This window comes from Strigops habroptila, chromosome 12, assembly GCF_004027225.2.
Source record: "Strigops habroptila isolate Jane chromosome 12, bStrHab1.2.pri, whole genome shotgun sequence".
In the NCBI taxonomy this organism is placed as follows: Eukaryota; Metazoa; Chordata; class Aves; order Psittaciformes; family Psittacidae; genus Strigops; species Strigops habroptila.
In genome coordinates, this window is record NC_044288.2 from 4536332 (window position 1) to 4550395 (window position 14064).

Here is a 14064-nt window from a genome sequence, read left to right on the forward strand (position 1 = left end):
ATAGCACTGGTCCTGTCCAGGGGGAACGGGGAAGGGCGTTGCATTTCTGACTGGTGGTTTAAGGCTGATACTACTGCCTGGATCAACCAAGCCTGTGTGCTAGGTGAGCCTAAAAACCCAGAACTCGTAGTTCATAGCTGCCTGAGACCCGGGGAAGGACAAGTACAGACAGGGCCAGCCGTGGCACGGTAACTGTCCTGCTGAAAGCTTGCTGCTGGCCCACAGCTTCGCGTTGCTTGGGTGTGGTGATCCCACACTCCTGGGAGAAACTCATCGGGATGAAAGACTTGTCCTGGCAGCCTCCAGAGGAATTCTGCAGGAGGCGTTTCCCTGCGGTCGGGCGTAGCGGGTGCTTCCTTCCACAGCTCTCTGAACATGCTCTGCCCCGTTTTCCTGACGCAGGCACTCTTCTTGGGGGGAGGGGGGATGGGGAAGCCTTCGTCCTAGTGACCCAGTCCTGGAGGGTTAGGTGGGGATTGGTGAACACTCTGCTGGCAGGCTCCCCTTGACCTTCCTTAAGGCTCTCGCTGAGTCGGGTGGGATGCAGGGAGTGATTTCCCCTTCTCTTGGAGGCAGACCTGGGGTTTGGGTTGTGCTGGAGGCACAAGGGCCGGCGCCGGGACTCGAACCCGCGACCCACACCCCCTGCTTCAGCGATTCAGCTCCGGGGTCGAGTCCCGGCGTTGGCGGAGCTGCGCGTCCCTCCGGCCACCAGGAGGCGCTGTGGTGGCAGCGGCCTTTCCTACCCCGGAACGCGGCGCTCGGGGGCCGCGGGGACCCGGACCCAGCGCCCGGAGCACCGGCGGCGGTGAGCGGCGGCGGGGTGAAGGGACCCGGGCAAGGGCGGGGGATGTGGGGGAGAACGGGGGTCGTTGGGGCGAAGAGGGAACGGCTTTAACCTGCCAGAGGGGAGATTGAGATGAGCTCTGAGGGAGAAGCTCTTCCCTGTGGGGGTGGTGGAGGGAGCATGCAGGAGAAGGGATGTAGCCTGGCGTGAGGAGAAGGGAGGATGTGTGGAGAGTGGGACTATGGAGGGGGGACGTGAAGGAGAAAAGGGACATGGGGATGTGGAGACACGGAGGGGAGGACACGGGGACATGTGCCACTGCCACATCAGGAAGGACCCAACGAGGGTAAACCTCACCCCACAGGCGGGCAGCAGGAGGGATCTGCACCCCACAGCACAGCGCTGTGGGTCTGGCTGGGGGGTTCTGCTTGTTTCCAGCCACAGCATCACCATATGGGGGGTGACAACATCCACCCCGGTGTGGGGCTCCGCAGTGCAAGCAGGGACACAACGGCACTCCCCCTTCCTTTCCACATGCTCCCTGGGTGTGAATTCCAGCAGATCCCATTCGTATAAATGCAAATAAAATGATAAAGGGCGGATTTTCCTTCCTCACTCCACAGAAGGAGATGAGCCAACATGTCTGAGGGCAGCAAGGGGAGCTCGCTGGCCTTTGGCCAGGTGGTAATCGGGCCTCCGGGCTCTGGGAAGACAACCTACTGCCATGGCATGCAGGAGTTCATGGGCAGGCTTGGGCGCAAGGTGACGGTGGTGAACCTGGACCCTGCCAACGAGACCATGCCCTACCAGTGCTCCGTGGACATCGCCGAGCTCATCACCCTGCCCGACGTGATGGACAGCCTGAAGCTGGGGCCCAACGGGGGGTTGATCTACTGCATGGAGTACCTGGAGGCCAACTTCGACTGGCTGCAGGAGAAGCTGGCTGCGTTCAGGGGTCACTACTACTTGTTTGACTGCCCGGGGCAGGTGGAGCTCTACACCCACCATGATGCCCTGAAGAACATCTTTGCACAGTTGGTCAAGTGGAATTTCAGGGTAAGTTTGGGGCTCCAAACCTTAAAGCTTCTCCAGTTTCAACCCCCTGCCAAGGGCAGGGACACCTTCCACTTGAGCAGGTTGCTCCAAGCCCCTGTGTCCTACCTGGCCTTGAACACTGCCAGGGATGGGGCAGCCACAGCTTCTCTGGGCACCCTGTGCCAGCGCCTCAGCACCCTCACAGGGAAGAGCTTCTGCCTAAGGGCTCATCTCAATCTCCCCTCTGGCAGGTTAAAGCCATTCCTCTTGTCCTGTCCCTGCAGACCCGTGTCCAAAGTCCCTCTGTATACTTCTTGTAGGCCGCCTTTAGGTATTGGAAGACTGTTACAAGGTCTCCCTGGAGCTTTCTCTTCTCCAAGTACGAATGCAGTGGGATTATCATGAACAGAAGCATGGATTCCTTCCTCACACGCTCACACTGTGCTCCGGGGTCCTCCCCACAGACCTTGGGTATTATATCAGAGTGGGTGCTGTATTTCAGAGGCTGATGTGTGCACTGGGAGAGCAGGGATCCTTTACCCTGCACTTTGAGCAATGCACGTGTCCTGTGCAGGAGCCCACCCTGGCTCTCCTGCAGCCAAGCCCCACTGCTCTGCACGTTGTAGTACGTGCTCTGTGCTTTCTTGCACAATGGAAGATGCAAATGAGGAAGCACAGGTGAGAAGAGCCCCATAACCAAGCGTACTTGCTTACGTTGCATTTGCTTTGCATTTGGGCCAAACCATGAATGTGCAAACCGTGTGTGGTGTGAGCAAGAAGGGCAAGTTCATCTGCTTGAGAATGTCACTGGGAATCTGCACGTTAGAGGGGATTTTTATTCAAATACATGTGCATGCAATTGGAGTTGCTAAAAAAAGAGAGTTACACTGCTGTGGTGGTGCTGGCCCGAGTGCCTGTGAGCTTGAAAGTGGCTCTTTTTTGCTGCAGAAGCATAGCTGTGACTCAACCGCACTCAACTACAGAGCCCTGGCTTTGAGTAACATTGTGTAACAGGCAGTAACTTAACAGAGATCTCAGACCACATTGTTACAGCTACACAAAACGCCAGGAATCAACCTGCTCATTAATGTAATTATTAATTATTATTGCAAACCACATGACAATTGGTTCTCCCAGCAGAACATGGTGTGCTGCAGTCACTGCTCCTGAGCATTCCTGGGGGGAAGGTGGAAATCTGGAAGCAGCCGTGTTGTTCAGGAGAGTTAAGCCCGGCTCCCAATTCCCAAAACCCTGCCGAGTTCAGACAGGCATAGAAACTTCAGCTGCAAAGGAAGAAGCCCTGAGAAAAGGGCAGCACTTGCAGCTTTAAGTGTTTTTCAGTAGTGCTGGTGGAGCTCAGCACCCATCTAACCCTCCCTACAGCCCTTTCTGTGCAGCAGCACCCTGGGTTCTGAATCCCCAAGGTGGGATGGGAATGTGGTGGGATAGACTTCTGTATATGCGTGCACTTGTATGTGAGGATGTTTTCTATTCAGGAGCTAGGAGGTAGGTGGTAACTTCCCCTAGATGGGTGCCTATGTGGTTATAGTTAGGTCTGAAGAGATTATCCTATAGCCACCCCATCACGGGTCTGACCTGGTGCTGTCCCTTTGTGCCTTTGCTGTCCAGCTGGCTGCAGTGCACTTGGTGGATTCTCACTACTGCACAGACCCTGGCAAGTTCATCTCTGTTCTCTGCACCTCACTCTCCACCATGCTGCACGTGGAACTGCCCCATGTCAACGTCCTCTCCAAGATGGACCTCATTGAGCAATATGGCAAACTGGGTAAGAGCCTGGGAGAGCGACACGAGTGGAACTGGGTTGTGAGGGGTACAACTGAGGTGTTCAGGGAGGTATTGCTGGGAGATGGATGGGGAACTGGTGTAAATCTCACTGGGTTCTTCAATTTACAAGCTGCCTTCAGAGCTTCTTGGTGTTTCCCCACAGCTTTCAACCTGGATTATTACACAGAGGTCCTGGACCTCTCTTACTTGGTTGACCATTTAGCTTCTGACCCCTTCTTCAGAAACTACCGCCGCCTCAATGAGAAGCTGGTGGAGGTGATTGAGGACTACAGCCTGGTGTCCTTCGTTCCGCTCAATGTCCAGGTGAGGAGGCAGGAGTGGGGCAGAGAGAACAGGGAGCGTTGGGTGTTTGGTCAGCAGTTTGGTAGCAGCCAGGTTATGTCTGCTTAGAGCCATGAGAGCTGGAAACCTCAGCTCTGAAGAGACTTGGGAATGGAAGAGGAGAGTGAAACACTTGTGAATGATCTATGGCAGCCAAGGGAAAAGAAAAGGCTGATGACCTTGGGGCTGTGTGGGCCTTTGTGTGTGTCCTGGGGAGGGGGAATTAAGACTCCCCCTTCATTCAGCTGCTCTGTGCCTGCGGTTCAAATCTGGGCAAAGTATTACCTGAAACGTTAAATTAGGGAGCCTAAAATAATTAGAAGACTGGGAGGAATACATTTGGGAGGAAGGGCTGAAAATGTTCATCTCGTAGTTTGCAGCGGTGTCAACAAGGGCAAATGGGCTGAGACAAGAGGTGATGAAAGGGAGGGAGAGGGTGGAGGGTGTCAACCCATCACGTATTCAGGCTCCACAGTGGGTGCCCCTGCTTTTCCTGTGTCCCTTCGTTTGCGCCTGTGGGCAAAGCCCAGTGTGAGCTCTTGCCTCAGGGGAAGGACCACATTCCCTGTGTGTCATCTCCCTCCCTTCCAGGACAAGCAGAGCATGCGGCAGGTGATGCAGGCAGTGGACAAAGCCAATGGCTATTCCTTCGGAGACCAGGAGCACAGGAGCCTTGAAGCTCTGATGTCTGCAGCAGTGGGAGCTGATTTCCACTTCACTTCGTATCCTTCACCACTGACCCTCTGTTGTGTTGAGTTTTAGTTCCTCCTTCCTTGGGGAAGAGAGGGTGGAGGTGGGGCTGGCATTTTGCAGGCCCTGGTTGTTCCCAACATCGTCTGATGCTGTTTGGTGATACATATGCAGCAAGTTGGTAGGGCTCAGCCCTGACCTTGCAGACAGTTGTCCACGCCAAAGCCACCACATTTGCTGGTAATTGATACTGTGAATGTGGGAGGAATCTTTTGACAACTTTCCTGTCTCTCACACTCACTTGGACTGGTTCATTCCATCTCATCCAAACCATACAATTGATTCTCCTGGACTTGTCAGGTCTGGGATCAGCCAGAGCCAGAAATAACTCAGGTGCTGTGTGTTGCTGCCAGTACTGCTGTCTTCCTGCCAGCCTTGAGGCTAATGTGGGGCTGGTTCCTCACTGAGAACGTTAAGAGCTCCTTGCAAAAGGGAGTGTTTGAACCCAGCCCCTTGTTTTCCTTAATTACTGCCTTATCAGCACACTTGCAGTGCAGGAGAGGTATGTGCAATCTCAGGACAAAGCTGTGGAAGAAGAAGTGATGGATCTGTAACACACCCACCCCTTCCCTGGCAGCTCCCTGTTTTGACACCTCTCCTTTTCCTACCAGGAGCTTAAGGGATCTCTGGGCTGTGTGACTCAGATGAAGTGAAAGCTTTTCCAGGCAGAGGTCTGGCTGCTGGACTCCCTCTCTGGAAGGGTTTGACCTCTTGTGCTTCAGCCCCACTGCACAGAGCAGTGTTTTTGCAGGAGGGTGATAGCCAAGTGAATGGAAAGCCAAGTCTTTCCTTAGGAACCAGAGAGATTTAGCCAGGCGAAGGCATGGATAGCAAGAGAAGAGAAGCAAGATAAGGAGACTGTCGTCTGCTATGTCTTCTCCTACCCATCGTGACCAAGATAGAGCCAGAGAAAGTAAAATCAGTTTGAGGTGTCTCTTCCGCAGTGAGACTTGAGACAGAAGTTTGGGGTTTGCTGCACAGGAGGAACATGTACAGGCCTCGTGCTCAGAGTAACCAGGCTGAGAAGCCTCCAACCTGTCCCAAGGAGGACAGAGAGATGGTTGTTTTTCTTTTTTTTAAGTAATGATGGACTCTTTCTTAATAAAACACTCCTTCATCTCGCTTTCATCTTGGGAGTTTTGCTGAACCTGAATAAATAAAACCAAGAGTTCTCCAAAGCCCGAGGCTAAAAAGCCTCTGGTGGGAACGTCCCAGCAGCTGGTGTGTAGCATTCTTTGCAGCACAGCTCCATGTTTGCCATGGTGTGTTCCTCTCTCTGTTCCCAGGTGGATCATCAAGTGTTTGCTGGAGGGAGTGAGGAAGAGTGAGTGTGGGATGTGAAAGCAGGTCACTCCTGTGCTCAGCCGGGGCGCTGATGGTGACACGCAAACTGCAAGCTCGGCTCTTGGAGGCTTTCGATTAAGACAGACCCTGTGTGATTCAGCAGGAGGTTGGAGCACATGGTTTGCATGTAGGGCCTTTTCCAGCAGCTGCCTTGTCAGCCCTCGCCCGCCTTCTGGCCTTGCTTTCTCTGGTGCCTTCTCCACATCCCAAATCCTGGGGCTTCCACTTCTTCCCATGTCATTCCTTCTTGCTGGTCTGCTGCAGCTCCCAGCCTCCCGTGCCACCTACTCTGCATCTACAGCAGCTTGGGTCCATCAGGGCAGTGAATTGCAAAGGTTGGGTGATGAAAAGCAAAGTGGCCACACTGGGCAATGCTCCCAGTGCCTCCCGGATGGGAGCGAGCGAGACTCCCAGCTCATGTGCAGACTCAGCTTCTCCTCTTGCCCAAAAGACCTTGCATAAAATAAGCCAGCTCTTCCTCGCAGGACAATTTGGTCCTTAGCAGGGTGGTTGCAGACTCTGAATCTGAATGTGAGCAGGGTCTGGCTTAGGGCCTGCAGCCAGGCAGAGAATTAAACCCAGGTTTTCCTGCATCTTACAGATTTGGGATCAGGAGTTGGAGACAAGGAGGAGTTGAGGGAGGAGAAGAGGGCAAAGACATGTGCTTCCATGTGCACACACACACTTGTGTTTTATCCAGATCAGTTCATAATGAAAGGCTCCACTGACATTTCAAATGTAGAAGTCAAATTCCTCTTGGCTGTCAGTGTCTGAGCCCTTTTCCCAAGAGCCCAGGGACTTCCCTGGGTATTCCTGGTTGAAATCCCGCAGCTGCATTGCAGTGCTCTCTGGAGCTGAAGTTTTGGAAGCCAATCTAACCATAAGCAGAGCTGAAACTCCATCCTTGCCTTGTGGCCTTGCCTCAGCTTTGAGCCCTGGACTCGCTGTAAAGGGATGAGAGATGCGATCATAAAAATATGAGTTTTTATGGCTGCTTTTTCAGGGCTTGGAGAGATTTGGTGGCTTAGAAGGGGATTGTCAGGTCAAGCTGGAGTTATGCAAGAGCCATCAAAGCTTGTGTGGCTGTTTGGCTTCTTTATGTTAATACCCAGGCAGCATCTGCAGCCCCAGCTTTGGAGAACATGGAAATCAGAGGTGGTAGAAACCTCTCAGCTCAGGGAACCTTTGCCATGTCCAAGCCAAGAAATGCTGAGGTCTAAAAGAGCCTGAGAAGTGCCGTGTTTTAGCACCAAAAAGCACTGGGGTTGGAAAGCAGGGGCTGAAGCAGGGGTGATTCTTCCTGGACAGGGGGAAGCAGAAAAGGGCCCTGCAGCAGGCAGGGATGGAGGGAGATCCTGAGTGCAAGATCCTGCACCTCCTGCACCCACATGCCCCCACACTGGGAGGGAACGGCCTCGCCGAGGCTCCCAGGGCTGAGGGAGGTGACACTTTGGCTCCTGTCGTTCCCGTTGAGCAACGAGCTGGGGCGAAGGGCCAGGATTAGTCATCCCAATTGAGGCACATCCCTGGGGGGGGGCAGGCTTTCTGCAGAGCTGGTCCTACCTGTGCCAGCCCCTCCAAGCCTGGTACCAGGGGAGGCCGAGCCCACCCTGACCTCGTGTGGGACCTCCTGGCTGAGACTGAAGGCTGCAGGTCATGTTTGATTGGGATGGAGGAGTTTGGGCTTTGGTTGCAGCCACTGAGATGGGGTTTTCTGTGTCCCCATCAGCTTCCAGCCCCAAATCCTGCCTTGTGGTCAAGCCACCACACTGGAGCCCTGGTTGCACATCCCACCCAACAAAGTGCCACCACAGAGCCAGGTCACCCCCTGGTAGCCACAAGGTCCCTCTCCACAGCCCAAAATGCAGTGTGTGGATCAGGACAAGTCACCCACCAGCCTGGTGTGACTGTGGGTACCAGGATGCGTGTTTTCGGCAGCCCCCAGCCTTTCAGTGTGGGTCAGGGCTCGGCCCCATGCTGGGGGCTGTGGGATGGATGAGATGGGCTAAAATCCAGAGGATGAGCCCAGTGTGACCCCATACCTCAGCACATGGAAGGTTGGGGCACTGCTGGCTCCATCACAGCACTCAAGAGCCCACTGCTGTCAGCACCCAGCACCGTCTCCCTTGGGTGCTGCCACACCAGGGAGGTGCTGGTGGCAGCTCAGCCTCAGCCAGGAGCCGGCCATGGGGCACAAAGCCCTGTGGGGAGGTTGTGAGAGCCGAGGACAAGGGACAAACCCAGCCGTGGGTCCTGCAGCCCTGCTCAGGACTGGCAGAGCCTTTTGCAGGCAGTGTTGCCAGGGCAGCATCCCCCCACTTGCCCTCAGAGACCCGTTCCAGTAGCATTAACCCCATGGCTACCAGCCATGGTGGGGCAGCCCCCTGTATTCAGGGCTGCACTGGGACCCTGCTCAGGGTAGGGGACAGTCCCATGTTCCTTCTCCCTTCGCTCTACTCGTGTTAAAGTCAATAAAACACACATATATAACAGCTTTGCCATGCGCTCCTTCCCTTTCAGGGATGCAGAGAGCATCCTCCAGCGTGCCTCAGCCATGGGACAAGGATGGGGATCAGGGTCCCAACATCTCCTGGCAGTGTTCAAGGCCAGGTTGGACACAGGGGCTTGGAGCAACCTGCTCTAGTGGAAGGTGTCCCTGCCCTTGGCAGGGGGTTGGAACTGGATGAGCTTTAAGCTCCCTTCCAACACAAACCAGGCTGTGGTTCTATGATCCTACATGAAACTGGGCCCAGGACGACCCTGGGGAACACCTCGTGCTCTGCAGCAGCACAACCCTCTCACGGGACCTGCTGTGGGGGCCTGGGGCCTCTCTCCCAGCCGCAGAAAGCTGCTGGACTGGCTGCAGCTGGGGAGCATCGTCGTCCCACTCGGCGCAGCCACGCTGCAACCCGGGCGCTGTTGAAATCGGTTACATCCCGGGGGGCTGGCGGGAGCCGCGCTGTCCTCTGACAGCCGGGAGCACCAGGAGGAGCCGCGACAAGCGGCCACCCCACTAACCTTGTCCCCAGGCACTGTCCCATCCCCAGCTCCAACCGTGCCACCCTCCAGTTCAACCAGCCCGGGCTGCCCGTGTCCCTGGAGCGGCGGGTCAGGGGCCAGCGAGAGCCCTGGGCTCGTTCTTCACGTCGGTTTGGCTAATTACAGGCTGGGGCTGGTTCCCAGGCTGGGAGCGCTCGGGGCCGGGCGGAGGCCAAGTGCCCCCCCGACAGCACCGGGGGCTCTCCCCAGCTCCACCGGGACCTGCCGGGGCCGCTGAGCCGATCCTTGGTGAGGCCAAAGCGGCACCTACAAGATGCTGTGATGGGGATGGGGATGGGGACACGACCAGGGCGAGGGGATGGAGGGGGTGTTAATCCCTTCGGCTGGGCTCTGCTCCAGCTGATGACGAGTTCCCATCCAGGGCAAACAGGTTCTGGTTTGTGCAGCTCAACCTCCCACAGCAGCCAGCGCTTTCCCATGGCAGAGCCCTGGCGAACCTCATCACACGCCAGGCCAGGCCCTGCAGTTCCATGGGCTTTGTGCTTGGTCCCCCCCAATCCCTGCACACATCAAGGTGTGTGTGGGGGTCACTGGTTGTGCCCCAGTTTCCCCAAAGCCCAGGCCGGCACCCCAAGAGCTGCGGTTTGGCCACACTGCCATGTCCCCCCATGTCCCCGCACTGGGGACCCTGCTGAACCGGGGCGGCTCATCTTGAGTCACGGCACGTTTCCTCCCGGCATCCCGGCGTTTCCCATCAAAGGCCAGCTCCTGCCCAGCCCTGCTGCGCTTGATCTGATGAGCTCATAGCCCAGGGTGCCGTGACTGGATTTCACTGTAATTAGTGCTCATGCCGGGACTCGCACCGGCGGCGGGGAGGGGGCAGGACTGCGCCCCATGAGCTGCACCCAGCGCCGTGGCCGGGTGCCAGCGCCACAAGTGCTGAGCTTTCGCTCATCCCAGCGCGTCTGGGCCTTGGCGGGGACGTCTCCACCCCGGTGACACCCCAGGGCTGTCCCCATGGAGCTGCTTCTGGGGGGACCCCTCCTTAGACAGAGCAGCGAGATGGTGGGGGGGGACCTGGGGACCCGGTGATGGGGTTTGGGGCACTGTGGGTTTCCACCAAGCGGTGGGACAGCTTGTCGTGGGGTTGGGGACATCAGTGCACCCCATAGAGCTACGTGGGGCTGCTGAAACCATCACCCAGCTCCCCCATTGAGCCCTTCCATGGGTTGTGGTGGTGTAGCCACCAAGGGATGGGGCTCGCTGGGCACCCTGAGACCCCACCATGGGGCTGGGGGGGAATCGGGCACAGCCGAATGGGTGCTGCAGATCCCTTGGGACCTGACTGCTCCCCAGTCCTGGTGGGGCAGGAGGCAAAGCAGGAGCTGCCTGGACACGTGCGCAGCGGAGAGACGAGGCAGACCAGAGGCAGGGGTGCAGGAGACGGTTTATTGGAGGCTTTGGCAATTCAAATCACCCCCTTCCGAGATGGGGGGGCTGCCCGGACCCCCCCTCGGCCCCTCACCTCCTCCCATCACAGCTCCAGCCCTCCAAAATAGGGGGTTTGGAGCCAGCATAGACCAGGCTGCCCCCCCCCCCCAAATGTTAAATAGTGAGGGGCTGGCAGGAGGCTGGGGTGGAGGAACCCCCTCTCCCTCCTTTCCCCCACCCCAGAGCAGAAGATGGGGGAGAGGGGAGGGGTGGGGTGCCATGCCAAATCCACCTTCCCGGCATCCAGGCTGGGGGGGGCTGTGTGGGAGCCGAGATGCCTTCCCTCCCCCCCCCCCCAAAAAATAACCACAAAAATAACCAAAAACAAAGAAAACTACGAGGAGATGCCGAAGGGACTGGAGGGGTGGGGGAAGGCAGGTGGAGGCCAGTCCCCGGCTCCATGGGGGCTGGTTCAGTTCTTGGGCTCTTCGCCAGCCTCGCCGCCGTCTTCTCCGGCGCACTCGGCTGTCCATAGCGTGAGGTTGTCCCTGAGCAGCTGCATGATGAGGGTGCTGTCCTTGTAGGAGTCTTCGCTGAGCGTGTGCAGGTCCCCCATGGCCTCGTCGAAGGTGGTCTTGGCCAGGGAGATGGCCTGTTCGGGGGCATTGGCGATCTCGTAGTGGAAGACGGAGAAGTTGAGGGCCAGCCCCAGGCGGATGGGGTTCGTGGGCTGCATCTCCTTTTTGCTGATGTCCATGGCCTCTTGGTAGGCTTCCTGGGCGTTGTCTATCGTCTTCTTGCGGTCGTCCCCGGTGGCCACCTCGGCCAGGTATCGGAAATAGTCGCCCTTCATCTTCAGGTAGAAGACCTTGCTCTCAGCATCGCTCGCCTTCTTGATGAGATACTTGTCCAGCAAGGCCAGCACGTTCTTGCAGACCCCATTCAGCTCCCGCTCCACCTTCTCCCGATACTCATTCACCAGCTGCGCTTTGTCATCCCCCTCTTCGGTTTTGTGCTCGATGCTGGAGATGACCCTCCACGCCGAGCGCTGGCACCCCACCACGTTCTTGTAGGCAACGGACAGGAGGTTGCGCTCCTCGTTGGACAGCTCGTCCCCGTGTTCCACCACCGCCTTCATGAAGTCTGCCATGTCCTCGTAGCGCTCAGCCTGCTCGGCCAGCTTGGCCTTCTGCACTTGGTGGTTTCTTGCCATGGCTGGGACGTGTGCGCAGCGCAGACGCTTGGGCAAGGAGCGGGGCCGGGAGCCGACGGAGCCTCTGCCGAGCCCCGGCGCTGGGATTCGCTTTTGGCTGAGCGTCGGAGCCTCGAGCGAGAGCAGGAGGAGCCAGCGGAGGGGAAGGAGTGTCCTCGGCCGCCTCCTCCTCGGCTTCCTCCCCACCGAGCTCAGCCTTAAAAGGCAAATTGCCGTGAATCATCCTGCCCCGCGGGCGCTGGGGAAGGGGCGAAGGGGCAGCCAACGCCCTGCGCGCCCCATGGGTCCCCGCCAAGGGCTCAGCGATGGGGGCAGCGCCCATGGGTGCCCCGGGGGTCTCCCCTGCAGCCAACACCCACCCCCAGGGAGGGAGGGAACACCCAGCCCACTGCTCCCAATGCTTGGAAGGGGGACAGGAGGTGGGTTGTCACTCTGAGGGGGTACATAGGGATGGGGCGGATTCAGCTCCTCCATCTCCACCCAGGAGAAATGGGCCATGAGGTGTGCCAGGTCCTAAAGGTGGTTTCCTCCTCTCTCCCCCCCCCCCCCCCGAAAAACTCATATCACTATCAGGTTTAATGTGGTGATTAACTCGCCAGTAATTGTGAGGGCTTGACAGGCAGGTCTGTATTCCCACAGGTGGGGAAACTGAGGCAGAAAGGCTCATCAACGCACCCAAGGGACAGCCCCAAAGCAGCAGGACCAGCCCGACCCCCCCAAAACACCCCATGGTGGGGTGAGCTGGGGTCCATCCTACAGCATGGAGCCCCCCAGCCCCACCGACCACTCACCTCCACCCCAGGGCTGTGTTTCCCCTCCCAGCCTCTTGCCAGAGCCTTTTCCCTTGTCTCAAGCAGTAAATGAGGGTTTGGGTTGGGGTGTTTTGGTTTAATTTGCCGGGTTTGGGCCCAGCCTGGCTCTGGGGCCGCGGGAAACGCGCCGCCCCGATTAGGATCTGTGCTTCGCGTTGCGCTGCAGTTTCACTCTGCTCCTGTCCCGGCTTGTTGGCACACGCCGGGCGCTGGCGAAGCTCCGGCCTTATCTGCCATGCGGGAGCCGTGCGGGAAGCGCGGGGTGGGGCGAGCGCCGGCGGCAGCGGCCAAAAGGGTTCATAGGTTGGTTCCTTGGTTGGGTTTTACTGTCACCGTGACTCGGTGCTTTACTCACCCCAGCAAACACCCCCTGGTGCCACCATCATCCCCACCCGCCTTGCCCGGCTCCCGTAGGGGTGGGTGATGGAGGATGATGGGGATGGAGGGTGTGAGGAAGACCCAGAGATGCTTTTCTAACCACACACAGCCCCCAGCCTCCATGAGCTCCCTCCCCACCATGGCAAGGGGGATCTGGGGCTGCTCCCCCTCACCCAGCCAAGCATTGGGGCACACGGTGGGGCTGGGGTGCCTCTGCCCATTGAGGGGCTCATATCACGAGTGCATCCAGTTCCTCCAGACCCCCACAGCCCCTTTGTGTTGTGTGTCCCCCCCCAGCTCTGCATCATGTGCAGCACCTCACCAGCAATTAGAGCTCCTTCCCCAGCTGAGCGGGATCCACCCTGGGAGCAGGTTACGCCCCAGAGCTGGGAAAAGGCGTTTGCCAAAGGAATGGCCACACAGGAGACCACTGCCCATCTCCCTGCTGAGCAGACCCATCTCACCCCGGGTGGCAGACCCATAGACACCCTCTAAGAGCTTCAACCAAGTACAACAGTCCCCATAGAGGGGCTGGGGGGCAGATGGATGTACTCAGCCCTCTAAAACCCACCCCTTCGCCTGCAGAAACACGAGGCGGGAACCTCCATCTGAGCCCACAGCCCCTTGAGCAGCAAAGCCAAACGTGGTCGGGGTCTGCAGCCCCCAGACCCCACTCCAGAACCTGACCCTGCACCAGCCCGGCTGCACGGGGGCTGTTTGATCCCATCGTGGCTCTACTCGAGAGGTCCCCAGGGGGGAGACCCCCAGCAGGACCCCCCGGATGGGGCGTGTGATGGCTCAGCTTTGTCTCAGGCAACCCCTGCCGAAGGGGCTGAGCCGCTGCCAGGTTTTGGCTGCAATGGGCTGAGAGGAGGCTGGAAAAGCATTCTGCTCTACCGGTTTTGTGGAAGTCCCTGGGTGGGTGAAGGGAAGAGCCCGGGATCGCTGTGAGTGGCTGCAGCATCACCCTGTGGAGCAGCCGTGGTGAGGAGCAGCACCAGAAGGTGCATCACCCCACACTGAGGGATACCCAGTGGAGCCCCAGGCCAACGCAGGTCCCTGGTCCCCTGAGCAGAGCTGGTGACGCTGCCGCAGGCGTGGGCTGGGTGCCCAAAAGGCTCCGCAATGGAGGCAGGAGGCAGAGGATGCTCGCGGCCATTCCCAGCTGATGCTCACAGCCCACTTGG

At 58.1% G+C, this 14064-nt stretch overlaps 2 protein-coding genes across 3 annotated transcripts; one reads left to right on the top strand and one right to left on the bottom strand.

The window, feature by feature from the left end:
• The first annotated feature begins 12 nt into the window (after positions 1 to 12).
• GPN2 (GPN-loop GTPase 2) lies at positions 13 to 5827 on the top strand. 2 transcript variants are annotated; one of them, XM_030504642.1, is made up of 7 exons: positions 13 to 808; positions 1411 to 1843; positions 3452 to 3608; positions 3771 to 3931; positions 4541 to 4671; positions 5181 to 5201; positions 5311 to 5827. In XM_030504642.1, the coding sequence occupies exons 2-7, from the start codon at positions 1427 to 1429 to the stop codon at positions 5336 to 5338; spliced, it is 915 nt and encodes a 304-aa protein (XP_030360502.1). In that variant the 5' UTR covers positions 13 to 808; positions 1411 to 1426; the 3' UTR covers positions 5339 to 5827. The 2 variants fall into 2 exon arrangements, with proteins under 2 accessions (XP_030360502.1, XP_030360501.1); XM_030504641.1 differs by having other exon boundaries at positions 5181 to 5827.
• Positions 5828 to 10471: 4644 nt separating this feature from the next.
• On the bottom strand, positions 10472 to 11785 carry SFN (stratifin). Its single transcript, XM_030504187.1, has one exon. It carries the CDS (start codon positions 11685 to 11687, stop codon positions 10947 to 10949), a length of 741 nt encoding a protein of 246 aa, XP_030360047.1. The 5' UTR covers positions 11688 to 11785; the 3' UTR covers positions 10472 to 10946.
• Positions 11786 to 14064: the final 2279 nt, after the last annotated feature.